Source organism: Myotis daubentonii, chromosome 12, assembly GCF_963259705.1.
Source record: "Myotis daubentonii chromosome 12, mMyoDau2.1, whole genome shotgun sequence".
Lineage (NCBI taxonomy): Eukaryota > Metazoa > Chordata > Mammalia > Chiroptera > Vespertilionidae > Myotis > Myotis daubentonii.
This window is the reverse complement of record NC_081851.1, coordinates 14,385,719-14,397,787: the sequence shown is the minus strand read 5'-3', so window position 1 is coordinate 14,397,787 and position 12,069 is coordinate 14,385,719. Positions and strand designations below refer to the sequence as shown.

Below are 12,069 nucleotides of genomic sequence, written 5' to 3'. Positions count from 1 at the left end.
CTGCTTTGAACAACTACTTCAAAAGTGAAACTAAAACACGGAACGGACATCACCCAGAACCACAGGAACGCTGGCTGAGTGGAAGTCCTACAACTAGGAGGAAAGAGAAACGCATACGGACACTCAGAGGAGGCGCAGTGCTGAAGTCAAATTCTGAGGTGCGGAGTGCGCGGAGCGGGCTGGCGGCGGAGGGGGTTGGCGTTTTCAATCGGGAGGGAGTCGCAGACTCTGAGCTCCAGATCCAGGCGAGTCTTTAGGGACCCAGACTCAAACGGGAGAAGTGGGACTGTCTGGCTTCGGTCAGAGCGAGTGCAGCTTTCTCTCCCAGCTTTGCAGTGGGTGCTGGGACTCAGAGAGGCAGAGCCCCTGGGGACAGGACTGAGAGCCGCCATAATTGCTCTCTCTGGCCCACCCTGTTGATCCTGTGCGACCCGCCCTGCCCAAGCCCTGCACAGAGGCATTTGCCGGATAGCCTCAGGCAAAGGCTAGATTAGCACCTCCCTAGAGGACAGAAGTTCTCTCACTGCTGACACAGCTGATTCTCATAGCCACTTGGCCTGGAGGTCAAACCCTCCCTGGAATTAGCTAAAAAAATCAAGATTTATCTATAAGACTGTGAACAAAGACCACTAGGGGGTGCACCAAGGAAGCATAACAAAATGCGGAGACAAAGAAACAGGACAAAATTGTCAATGGAAGAAATAGAGTTCAGAACCACACTTTTAAGGTCTCTCAAGAACTGTTTAGAAGCTGCCGATAAACTTAATGAGATCTACACGAAAACTAATAAGACCCTCGATCTTATATTGGGGAACCAACTAGAAATTAAGCACACACGGACTGAAATAACGAATATTATACAGACGCCCGACAGAAGACCAGAGGAGTGCAAGAATCAAGTCAATGATTTGAAATGCGAGGAAGCAAAAAACATCCAACCGGAAAAGCAAAATGAAAAAAGAATCCAAAAATGCGAGGATAGTGTAAGGAGCCTCTGGGACAGCTTCAAGCGTACCAACATCAGAATTATAGGGGTGCCAGAAGATGAGAGAGAGCAAGATATTGAAAACCTATTTGAAGAAATAATGACAGAAAACTTCCCCCACCTGGTGAAAGAAATGGACTTACAGGTCCAAGAAGCGCGGAGAACCCCAAACAAAAGGAATCCAAAGAGGACCACACCAAGATACATCATAATTAAAATGCCAAGAGCAAAAGATAAAGAGAGAATCTTAAAAACAGCAAGAGAAAGAAACTCAGTTACCTACAAGGGAATACCCATACGACTGTCAGCTGATTTCTCAACAGAAACTTTGCAGGCCAGAAGGGAGTGGCAAGAATATTCAAAGTGATGAATACCAAGAACCTACAACCAAGATTACTTTATCCAGCAAAGCTATCATTCAGAATTGAAGGTCAGATAAAGAGCTTCACAGATAAGGAAAAGCTAAAGGAGTTCATCACCACCAAACCAGGATTATATGAAATGCTGAAAGGTATCCTTTAAGAAGAGGAAGAGGAAGAAAAAGGTAAAGATACAAATTATGAACAACAAATATGCATCTATCAACAAGTGAATCTAAGAATCAAGTGAATAAATAATCTGATGAACAGAATGAACTGTTGATTGTAATAGAATCAGGGACATAGAAAGGGAATGGACTGACTATTCTTGGGGGGGAAAGGGGTGTGGGAGATGTGGGAAGAGACTGGACAAAAATCGTGCACCTATGGATGAGGACAGTGGGTGGGGAGTGAGGGCGGAGGGTGGGGCGGGAACTGGGAGGAGGGGAGTTATGGGGGGGAAAAAAGGGATCAAATGTAATAATCTGAACAATAAAGATTTAATTAAAAAAAAAGACTTGGAATGCAAGCATTAGTCCTCAAACACTAGTATGGATGCATGTACACATTGTGTTTTTTGAGTTTCGAGGGACACACCAGGTCCCGAAGTGGTGAATGTCACCCAGAAAGGCGTGTGCACAGGTCACACTCAAGAGGCCGCTTGTCATGGGCCCTGGTGCTGTCACAGCTGCCCCTGAAAGGGCATGAGTCTCAGGCCTGGGTTGGTCTTCAGGAATTCCTGGTGTCCTTCATAAAATTTAAATGCTCAGGGTGCACGTTTCGCAGGTTCATAGGTAAGTCATGTAGAACACGGTATTTAAAAGTAAATCGAAAACTAAGCCATGTTTAAGGCAAGTAAGATGCACTTTCCCCCTCTCCCAAACCTTAACATCTCTGAAATCAGGATGCAGCTTCGAGCCTGTCTCACAGTCACTGTCGACCAGGTGGCAACTGTGACAAAATCGTCACTGCCACAACCCATTTATCTTCTTCTTATGTGAGCACCCTTGTCTGACAGCCTCTTAGATTCGATGAAATACATACAGCACATGCAAGTAGGAATCCACTTCAAAAGCTCTGGAAATTCCACATGACAACCCTGAATGATGAGGTACAGTGCACACCGTGGTGGCAGGACTCAAGGCCAGATCAAGTCAGAGAAGAAAACTGGACCCGCTTGTCACAGTGACAGGAAGATCAGAGCCACAGGAGGCCTCGCTGAAGACCTTGCAGCTGTCCATCACGTGTTAAATGCACCGGGGATCTCCCTACAGAAGTGGCCTGGAGGAAACATCCGCTGTGGAGCTATCTCTGCAGGAACTGTGTGGAGATCAGTTCTGGATATTCGAGTCCCTACCACAGTGTCCATGATTTGTGAGGCTCCTCATGCTGAAGGACCTGAATTGTTCTGGGAGAACATGCAGCCACACTGACGGGGGTTTATATTTCCTACTTGGGTGTTCACATACCAAAGGAGACAGATGTGGTGTGTGTAGCATGCCCCCTTCAGGCTCCTACACACACACACACACACACACACATGCATGTACACACCTAGCACGCAGTCTCCTTGGTTCTCCCATCCCTGAGGGAGACCTGAGATCCTCCCCCCTTCACTTCCCGCCTGCAGCCAGGTAAGCCCTTCCTACCTTTTCCCCTGGGCCCCCTGCAGGTGTCTTGCTCTTCTGTCACCTTTGAGCAGCATGGGGTGGCCTCGAGGGGTTCCAGCTGCGATTGAAGAGGCTGAGAAGTACTGGGCGAGGCCTGGTCTGAGGACCCCAGCGGCCAGGGAGGCCTCTGTGGGGTTGACTTTGGTCTTTCTCTGGATCCCCCTTTCTTTAGTTTGATGAGTTTGAGTAAGAATTTTGCTCCAATCCAGTGCTTTTTCCTGTAAGAAGTAGGTTTTTAGGACACAACCAAGCCTCACTGCCCCTCCAGCAGGTGTCTGGGTGCCCTACTCAAGCTGGGATTTCCATCACCAGCCTGAGAAGGTGGCGCTTAATTTGGTTCAGAATGAGGGTGCTTGTTTCCATCACCATGCTCATCCCCCCTGGGGCTCAGGAGGTGGCACAAAATGTGCAGTTAATCTGCACAGACCCAGGGGTGGTGGAGGCCTTCAAATGGCAGGAACCCACACTAGCCCCTCGGGAAAACAGAACTTCACACCTAGCTCTCAGCTCTTGATTACTGTGCCAAGGGCAGGAAGTGGTGCCGTGCTGACCTAATCATGCTGGTTGGCAAAATTCCACCAAAACACCATTTTCAGAAAGAGTCAGGGACCTCCTCATTTTCTGCTAGGTGTAATAATACAAGAAATTGGCTGGCATACTCTGCCCATTCTCGTCATTGAGGAATCTGGGTGAGGGGAAGAGGGCAGGAGAGTGGGCCGTTTGAATTAAAAACAGTGAGCCCTGGGTGGTGTTGCCTGGTGGTTGAGCGTCGGCCTGAGCACTGATGAGTGGTGGGTTTGATCCCCCAACAAGGGCACATACCTGGGTTGCAGGTTTGATCCCCAGCCCCGGTCAAGGTGTATGAAGATGGACACCAATTGATGTGTCTCTCTCACATAGATGTCTCTCTCTCTCTCCTTCTCTCTCTCTCTATCTCTCTCTCTCTCCCTCCCTCCCTCCTACCCTGCCTCCCTCTCTCATTTCCCCTTTCCCTTCCTCCCACCCCTACTCTCTCTAAATCTCAATGGGAAAAATATCCTCGGGTGAGGATTGGAAAAATAACTAAATAAATGAAAATAGTGAATGTAAAAGGTAATTCATTGCAGCTAACAGGAAATGAAGCATTCTAATGTAACAAGGACCACAGCTGGGTTCTGGTCCTGGCTCTGCCATGAAACAGCACTGTGCTTACACAAGCCACTCAATTTCCTCATCGGCGCCTCAATTTCCCTGTCGACAGAAGGGTCAGGCGGAGGTTCTGAAATTTTGTGATTTCTACAGAGAGGCCATGCGGGACTCATGGTGATTTGACCTCAAGCCTGGGCTGGGACAGGACAATGGGAAGGCCCTGCTCCTGGGCTCAGGCCCGGGCCCAGGGGGAGCCCTGCTGGACGGAGGCCGGCAGTCCTGGGGGTCAAATTGGCCCACCACCGGGCTGCTGCTCTCTGGGGAAGGGAATGTGTTTGTGAACCTGCCCTGGGGGGGTCCAGTGAACCCAGAGGAATGGAGGGCAGAACAAAAGGTTCCTGTGCTTGAAGACAGGGGTGCTGGTCCAGGCATCTGCCCCAAGCTTCCTTCCCAAAACAGAAGCATGATTTTCTAGGTCCGGCAATCTTGAGACAAAAGCTGATACGCCTGCTTTAGTGGCTCTAAAAGCACAGACTCTGCCCTTAAACAGGCTCCTGGCCAGCAGCATTCACCATCCCTCATAGGATAACCCTGAGAACTGAGGGCGGGACTGAAAGAAACTCTAAATTCTTTCCATGCTGGGATGGACCTGCACACAGGGACCTGCCATACAGCGGAAGGTACGGGCCCAACAAACTGGCCGCTGCTCTAGGTGCTACAGCTTCCCCCACTCGTGAAAAAGCAAGCTTTCTGTCCTGGGTGTAAGCTACTGACGCTTCAATCAACTCACTTCTTTGGCGCTGGATCATGGAACTTGTGCTGAGCCATGCTTTTTTCTTCCAGTTTTTCATTTTGTCTCTGTAAGCCATTGAATTTGTCTCTAACAGAGGAGAGAGAAAAACAGTCTGTTTTTTAAAATAAAACACATAAATTGACGCATCACCCTGCCTGGGACCTGGCCCAGAGAAGCCAGTGTGTTTCTGGGACTCAGACATCACGGTGCTCATGACCACCATGACCCCTGAGTTGGGAATACGGGGATGGAAGCATGTGACATGGGTCCAGGAGCCTAACATGTCGAGGAGACAGCTGAACACCTAGGGTCAGGCTGGACATCACCTCAGGAGAGAGCCCCCGAACCATCTGACACTCAAGCTGGGAAACCCCGAGGGTTCGGGCCACGTCAGCTCAGGACGTTGGGCACTCGGGTCAGACCCAGGGCTAGGCTAGCTCCTGCGGGTGCAGCCCAATGATACCTTTAGTGGTGGGGAGGGGTCTGCCGTCGGTGACTTAGACGGGCATGGGCATCAGATTAAAAAGGTCAGTTTAGCAAAGTCAGACCTCCGACCAGGGCCCACTCCAATGTTGGGCTTCTGCTAACACTTCTAGTGAAACAAACTCAAAGCCTTTTGGGAGCCAAACAGATAAGATCAGGAGCAAAGCGGCCTGGGAGGACCTGAGGGAGGAGTGGGGGCTACGGCGAGGCTGAGCCCTTGGTGCCACCTGGGACCTAACGCGGGGCCTGCAAACGAAGCGCTGCTCTCCATGTGGCGGAGCTTCTGACAGCTTTTCCCAAAGGATCCAGAAGCCCCGGCTCTGAAGCACAATCTCTTAATTCCTAAACGTGGGAAGTCAGTTCACATTTTTAAAAACACAGAAAGGACCAGAGAGACACCTCTTAAACCTTGGGCTGCCAGAGGGCACCCCTGCTCCTGGGAGAGGGAGCCTGGCCTTCCTGAAGCAGAGGGCATGGCATGCTTTCCTGTTGTCTGTCTAGGACAGTGATGGCGAACCTATGACACGTGTGTCAGAGGTGACACGCGAACTCATTTTTTTGGATGATTTTTCTTTGTTAAATGGCATTCAAATATATGAAATAAATATCAACAATATAAGTCTTTGTTTTACTATGGTTGTAAATATCAAAAAATTTCTACATGTGGGAGAACCAAGATGGCGGCATAGGTTAATGCCGGAGTTTGCTGCTTTGAACAACTACTTCAAAAGTGAAACTAAAAGACGGAACTGACATCACCCAGAACCACAGGAACGCTGGCTGAGTGGAAGTCCTACAACTAGGAGGAAAGAGAAACGCATACGGACACTCAGAGGAGGCGCAGTGCTGAAGTCAAATTCTGAGGTGCGGAGTGCGTGGAGCCCTCTGGTGGTGGAGGGCACGGTTGGCGTTTTCAATCGGGAGGGAGTCGCAGACTCTGAGCTCCAGATACGGGCGAGTCTTTAGGGACCCAGACTCAAACGGGAGAAGTGGGACTGTCTGGCTTCAGTCAGAGCGAGTGCAGCTTTCTCTCCCAGCTTTGCAGCGGGTGCTGGGACTCAGAGAGGCAGAGCCCCTGGGGACAGGACTGAGAGCTGCCATAATTGCTCTCTCCGGCCCACCCTGTTGATCCTGTGCGACCCGCCCTGCCCAAGCCCTGCACAGAGGCATTTGCCGGATAGCCTCAGGCAAAGGCTAGATTAGCACCTCCCTAGAGGACAGAAGTTCTCTCACTGTTGACACAGCTGATTCTCATAGCCACTTGGCCTGGAGGTCAAACTCTCCCTGGTATTAGCTACAACAATCAAGGTTTAACTATAAGACTGCGAACAAAGTCCACTAGGGGGTGCACCAAGGAAGCATAACAAAATGCGGAGACAAAGAAACAGGACAAAATTGTCAATGGAAGATATAGAGTTCAGAACCACACTTTTAAGGTCTCTCAAGAACTGTTTAGAAGCCGCCGATAAACTTAATGAGATCTACAAGAAAACTAATGAGACCCTCGATGTTATATTGGGGAACCAACTAGAAATTAAACATACATGGACTGAAATAACGAATATTATACAGACTCCCGACAGCAGACCAGAGGAGCGCAAGAATCAAGTCAATGATTTGAAATGAGAGGAAGCAAAAAACACCCAACCGGAAAAGAAAAATGAAAAAAGAATCCAAAAATGCAAGGATAGTGTAAGGAGCCTCTGGGACAGCTTCAAGCGTACCAACATCAGAATTATAGGGGTGCCAGAAGATGAGAGAGACCAAGATATTGAAAACCTATTTGAAGAAATAATGACAGAAAACTTCCCCTACCTGGTGAAAGAAATAGACTTACAGGTCCAAGAAGCGCAGAGAACCCCAAACAAAAGGAATCCAAAGAGGACCACACCAAGACACATCATAATTAAAATGCCAAGAGCAAAAGATAAAGAGAGAATCTTAAAAACAGCAAGAGAAAGAAACTCAGTTACCTACACGGGAATACCCATACGACTGTCAGCTGATTTCTCAACAGAAACTTTGCAGGCCAGAAGGGACTGGCAAGAAATATTCAAAGTGATGAATACCAAGAACCTACAACCAAGATTACTTTATCCAGCAAAGCTATCATTCAGAACGGAAGGTCAGATAAAGAGCTTCACAGATAAGGAAAAGCTAAAGGAGTTCATCACCACCAAACCAGGATTATATGAAATGCTGAAAGGTATCCTTTAAGAAGAGGAAGAGGAAGAAAAAGGTAAAGATACAAATTATGAACAACAAATATGCATCTTTCAACAAGTGAATCTAAGAATCAAGTGAATAAATAATCTGATGAACAGAATGACCTGGTGATTATAATAGAATCAGGGACATAGAAAGGGAATGGACTGACTATTCTTGGGGGGGAAAGGGGTGTGGGAGATGCAGGAAGAGACTGGACAAAAATCGTGCACCTATGGATGAGGACAGTGGGTGGGGAGTGAGGGCGGAGGGTGGGGCGGGAACTGGGAGGAGGGGAGTTATGGGGGGGGGGAAAGAGGAACAAATATAATAATCTGAACAATAAAGATTTAATTTAAAAAAAAATTTCTACATGTGACACAGCACCAGAGTAAAGTTAGGGTTTTTCAAAATGCTGACACGCCGAGCTCTAAAGGTACGCCATCACTGGTCCAGGAGCCATGCACACAGTGCTCGCTATACAGCGCCCCCCACTGGGCCGCCGGCTCCTGTCCAGTTCCTGCCTCTCCTCACCCATGTGGCCTTGACATCTCAGACCCCAGCTTTCCCTGCTTGAAAATGAGTCCTCGGCATCCAGGCAGCTGCTCGGGCTCCTTCAGTCAAGAAGGTGCCCAGGCCCCCTAATCCAAGGGCTTTCCCGCGAGTTCACCACAAAGTGAGCACCCGCGAGAAGTGATCGCTTGCAAACCACTGGGTCCCTGGCCACGAACCTGCTCTGCTCCCAGCACCCTCATTTCGGACTCTGTTCTTCTAGTCTGTGTTATTCTGTTCCCACAGCCGTCCCCTAGCCCCACAAACTCATGGTTCAGCTATCCCAGGGCTGGGGAAGACTCCGCTTGGAGCAGGCTCAGGAAGCCTGCCCACTCTCTGACCTGCTACAGACACTTTCTAATGCAAAACCGTCATCAGATCATCCCCCAGGGTACCAGGTCCCTACTCTTCTAGTTTGCACCTGCCCAAGCTCTGCTGGTAATTTTTAGCAGCTGCGTTATAGAGAGCCCACTTCAGGGTACAAACTCTCACTTCTACCCCAAAAGTACAGTGAGGTTTTCCATGTCAACCATCCTTGGTAGGTGTTGAGCGCCCTGTAGATGAGCAGACAAATCCGGGAGAACAGTGAGCAGAATCGTCACCCTGGGGAGCTGGGACAGTGCCCCAGTGGTCACTGTGGCCATGTCCCTCTGTCCCACACTGGCCAGCCATTCCCGATCGCAAGGAAGGACAGTCCCAGCAGCACAGCACCGAGGGGTGAAGAACACCCTGGACCCACAAGATGCATCTCAGATGACTTGACTTCCAAACCACAAGGTTTCCAGCACCAAGGCTCTTCCTCCTGCCCTCATTTCTGGCAGCTTCCTAGGCCCTGTACACCAGCATCCCTTAATCACCCACTTCCCAGTGAATCCGACTCATTAGCCAGGCATGGAAGCCTTCCACAGCTGAGCACTGCCTCCCCCAGCCTTCCTTCTTGCCCCACCTTCTTGCCCCTATCCCCCCCCCACACACACTGGCCAGCCTTCTTCCCATCCATGTCAGCAGCAGAACCCCAACTCCTACCACTATGCTTCCTTCTACCTCCATGGTGCTCCTCAACGTCTGTGTGCACATAGCTCTGCTCACATCCCATCACTCCTACTGGTTCATGGAGACCAGGTAACTGGTTCTGTGCACTTTGCAGGGCCAGGCCTGTTGGCAAACACAATGTCCGCAGAGGGAGGACAGCCACTGCACACCAACAACCCACTCTGCAGCCCATTAAGGGAAAAACCGACGCAGAAAGGACTCAGCCTGCGATCTGAAGTCCTTCCCTAGGAGCCTCTCTTTATCACTGTTGTATTTTTCAAAGTGAACTTGATCCCAAAAGAAGATTAAGAAGCGTCTGGCAGGGGGCAGTGTCTCTGAAAAGCCAACAAAGCCAACCACCCCTATGTGCAGAAATCTAGAACCATTCCCGGGAAAACGAGAGAAGGATGTGCTGGTAGGATGGTCCGTCCCCTTGCCTGGGACACCAATGCACCCAGGGGTTCTCTGCTGCCCAGAATGGTGCAGTCTAGTCGTGGAGCTAGAAGCCACGGCCCCTCTGTTGACGGGCGTCCGTCAGCCCACACCCCTCACACGTACAGCTGCTGCTCCTCCTGGTGCTGGTCCTTGTCCTCCACGTCCTCCTGGAGAAGCCTCTGGTTCTGCTCTTTCAGCCTTTGGATTTGGCTCTGCAGGTCACGTTTTTCTCCCTCTAAGTTGCCCTTGAGGCGGGAGACCAGCTAAAACACAGATGGACAATGTCTCAAACACCACACGCTCCCGTGATTCCACTGCTGGGAGTCGACATCCAAAAGGAGAAAAAGGCCACGTGCACAAAGATGGTCATTTTGGTATGATCTACGTCAGCTGGCATGACCAATACGGCCAATGCCATGGGGATGGCCAAGCCTTCTGCCGCTGCACCGTCCAATCAGGCAGCCACTGGCCACGTGTGGCTGCTGAGCACTGAAAACGCAGCCAGTCTGAGCTGAGCCATAAGTGCAAAATATATAATAGGTTCTGAGGACTTAATAACAATTAAAAATAATGTAAAGTATCTCATTAATAAGCTGCCCGGTGTGTGTGTTTCTCAGTAGATTGAGTGTCCCATTCACTAAGAAATCACCAGTGTAATTTCTGATTTGTGGTGAGCCGGCACGGCCATGGCATACTCAGCCCCAGGCTGCCTTATGTGCCAGGCCAGCTCAGCCTGGTTCAGTGACCCTGAGAGGGGTCAGTGAAGGATTAAGAAAAGACAGCAAGAGAATGAAAGCTGGGTCTCAGTGGGATGCTGCTCCTCTGACATAGAGACAGCGCCAGCGCCCACAAGCCGTGTCTTTATTTTATAGCAGATGCCACGAGGCAAAGGAAGGGCGTGATCAAGATGTTGACAACATTCTCGTGGGTTTCAGTCCTACTCAACTACATGCACATGAACTCTATCACTCAGGCATGTGGGGCCACGTGTTCGGACCACAGGTTCAAGCTTACCACTGTAGCTGTTGGCTATAATTGTGCTGGGAAGGCTCTGCCCTCCAAGCTGGGCCTTGCACGTCGCAATGAGAGGACTGTGCCCTTTCATCAGTCCAAGGCTTGAACCTGTCCAAACACTGTAGCTGCGCCCCACACTGATCAAGGCACATGCCTGGGTTACTGGCTCCACTCCCCAGTAGAGGGCATGCAGGAGGCAGCTGATGGATGTTTCTCTCAAAAAATCAATAAAAAATCATATTATTTTAAAAAATCTCATTAATAAGCTTTTGGGGTTACATGTGATATTTTAGATATAAGGGTTAAATAAAACAGACCCCTACATTAATCCCACCTGATTCCTCTTACTTTTTGAATATGGCTACTAGAAAGTTGTCTGTACACAAACAGGCGTGAAGCTGGACCTGAATTTTGGGCTGAGGCTGGCCAGCTCCTGCTCTAGAATATCATCGTGGTTGGTGTAGCAGGAAAGTCCCAAGCTTTGGCTTCAGACAAACGGGGTTCCAACCCGCTACTTCAGAGGGACAAGGATGGGAACCCCAGCTCACAAGATCATTGTGAGAATTAAATGAGATGACACAGAGGGCAGAGTGCTCAGTCGAGAGGATGGAGATGAAATGGTACTTGGATGCTTCCATGCACCTCCCCGACAAAAAGCAAATATCAGGTGAAAGGTGTTCTGTAGCACACCCCTTCCAGTCATGGTGTTCATCCCAGTCAACTGCCTCTGGCTTCCTCTCTGCCTCTGAGTGACATTCACACACACCCTTTGAGCAGAGATGCCAATGAGGACCCATTCCCACCTGGCTGAGCCCAAGGCGTCAGCCCAGGGAACAGGCCCACCCAGGGTCCTGAGGCCCTCCAGCCCCAGGCCTCACCTGGCAGCGGTTGTCCAGCTCGGTCAGCGAGATGTCCGTGCTCTGAAGCTCCTCCCTCAGCCAGTTGCACTGGTTCTGCCAGCAGTTCACCTGCAGCTGCGTGTCGTTCAGGGAGGTTCGCAGCTTCTTGTTGTCTGTGAGCAGCTCGTCCTGCTCCCCCTTCAGCTCCTCATACCGGCCCTGCCAGCTGTTCACTTCCTGCTGCGTGTCATTCAGGGACAGTTGCAGCTCCTTGTTGTCTGTGAGCAGCTCCTTGGTGAGGGCATACAGCTCCTTGGTGAGGGTGTACAGCTCCTTGTTGAGGGCGTATAGCTCCTCTTGCTCTGCCTTCATCCCCTCGTACTGGGCCTGCCAGTGGTTCACCTCCAGCTGCGTGTTGTCCAGGGAGGTTTGCAGCTTCTTGCTGTGAGTCTGCAGCTCCTCCTGCTGCCCCTTCAGCTCCTCGTACCGGGCCTGCCAGCTGTTCACTTCCCGCTGCGTGTCATTCAGGGACAGTTGCAGCTCCTTGTTGTCTGTGAGCAGCTCCTTGTATTCT

At 50.2% G+C, this 12,069-nt stretch overlaps 1 protein-coding gene across 1 annotated transcript in view; it reads right to left on the bottom strand.

Moving 5' to 3' along the window:
* Positions 1 to 12,069, bottom strand: part of LOC132213904 (protein Daple-like) — a 144,495-nt gene that overhangs the window by 107,038 nt on the left and 25,388 nt on the right. The window contains 4 exon segments of the mRNA XM_059660785.1: positions 2,994 to 3,232; positions 4,933 to 5,022; positions 9,760 to 9,905; positions 11,535 to 11,624. Coding sequence (XP_059516768.1) covers positions 2,994 to 3,232; positions 4,933 to 5,022; positions 9,760 to 9,905; positions 11,535 to 11,624 — 565 coding nt within the window.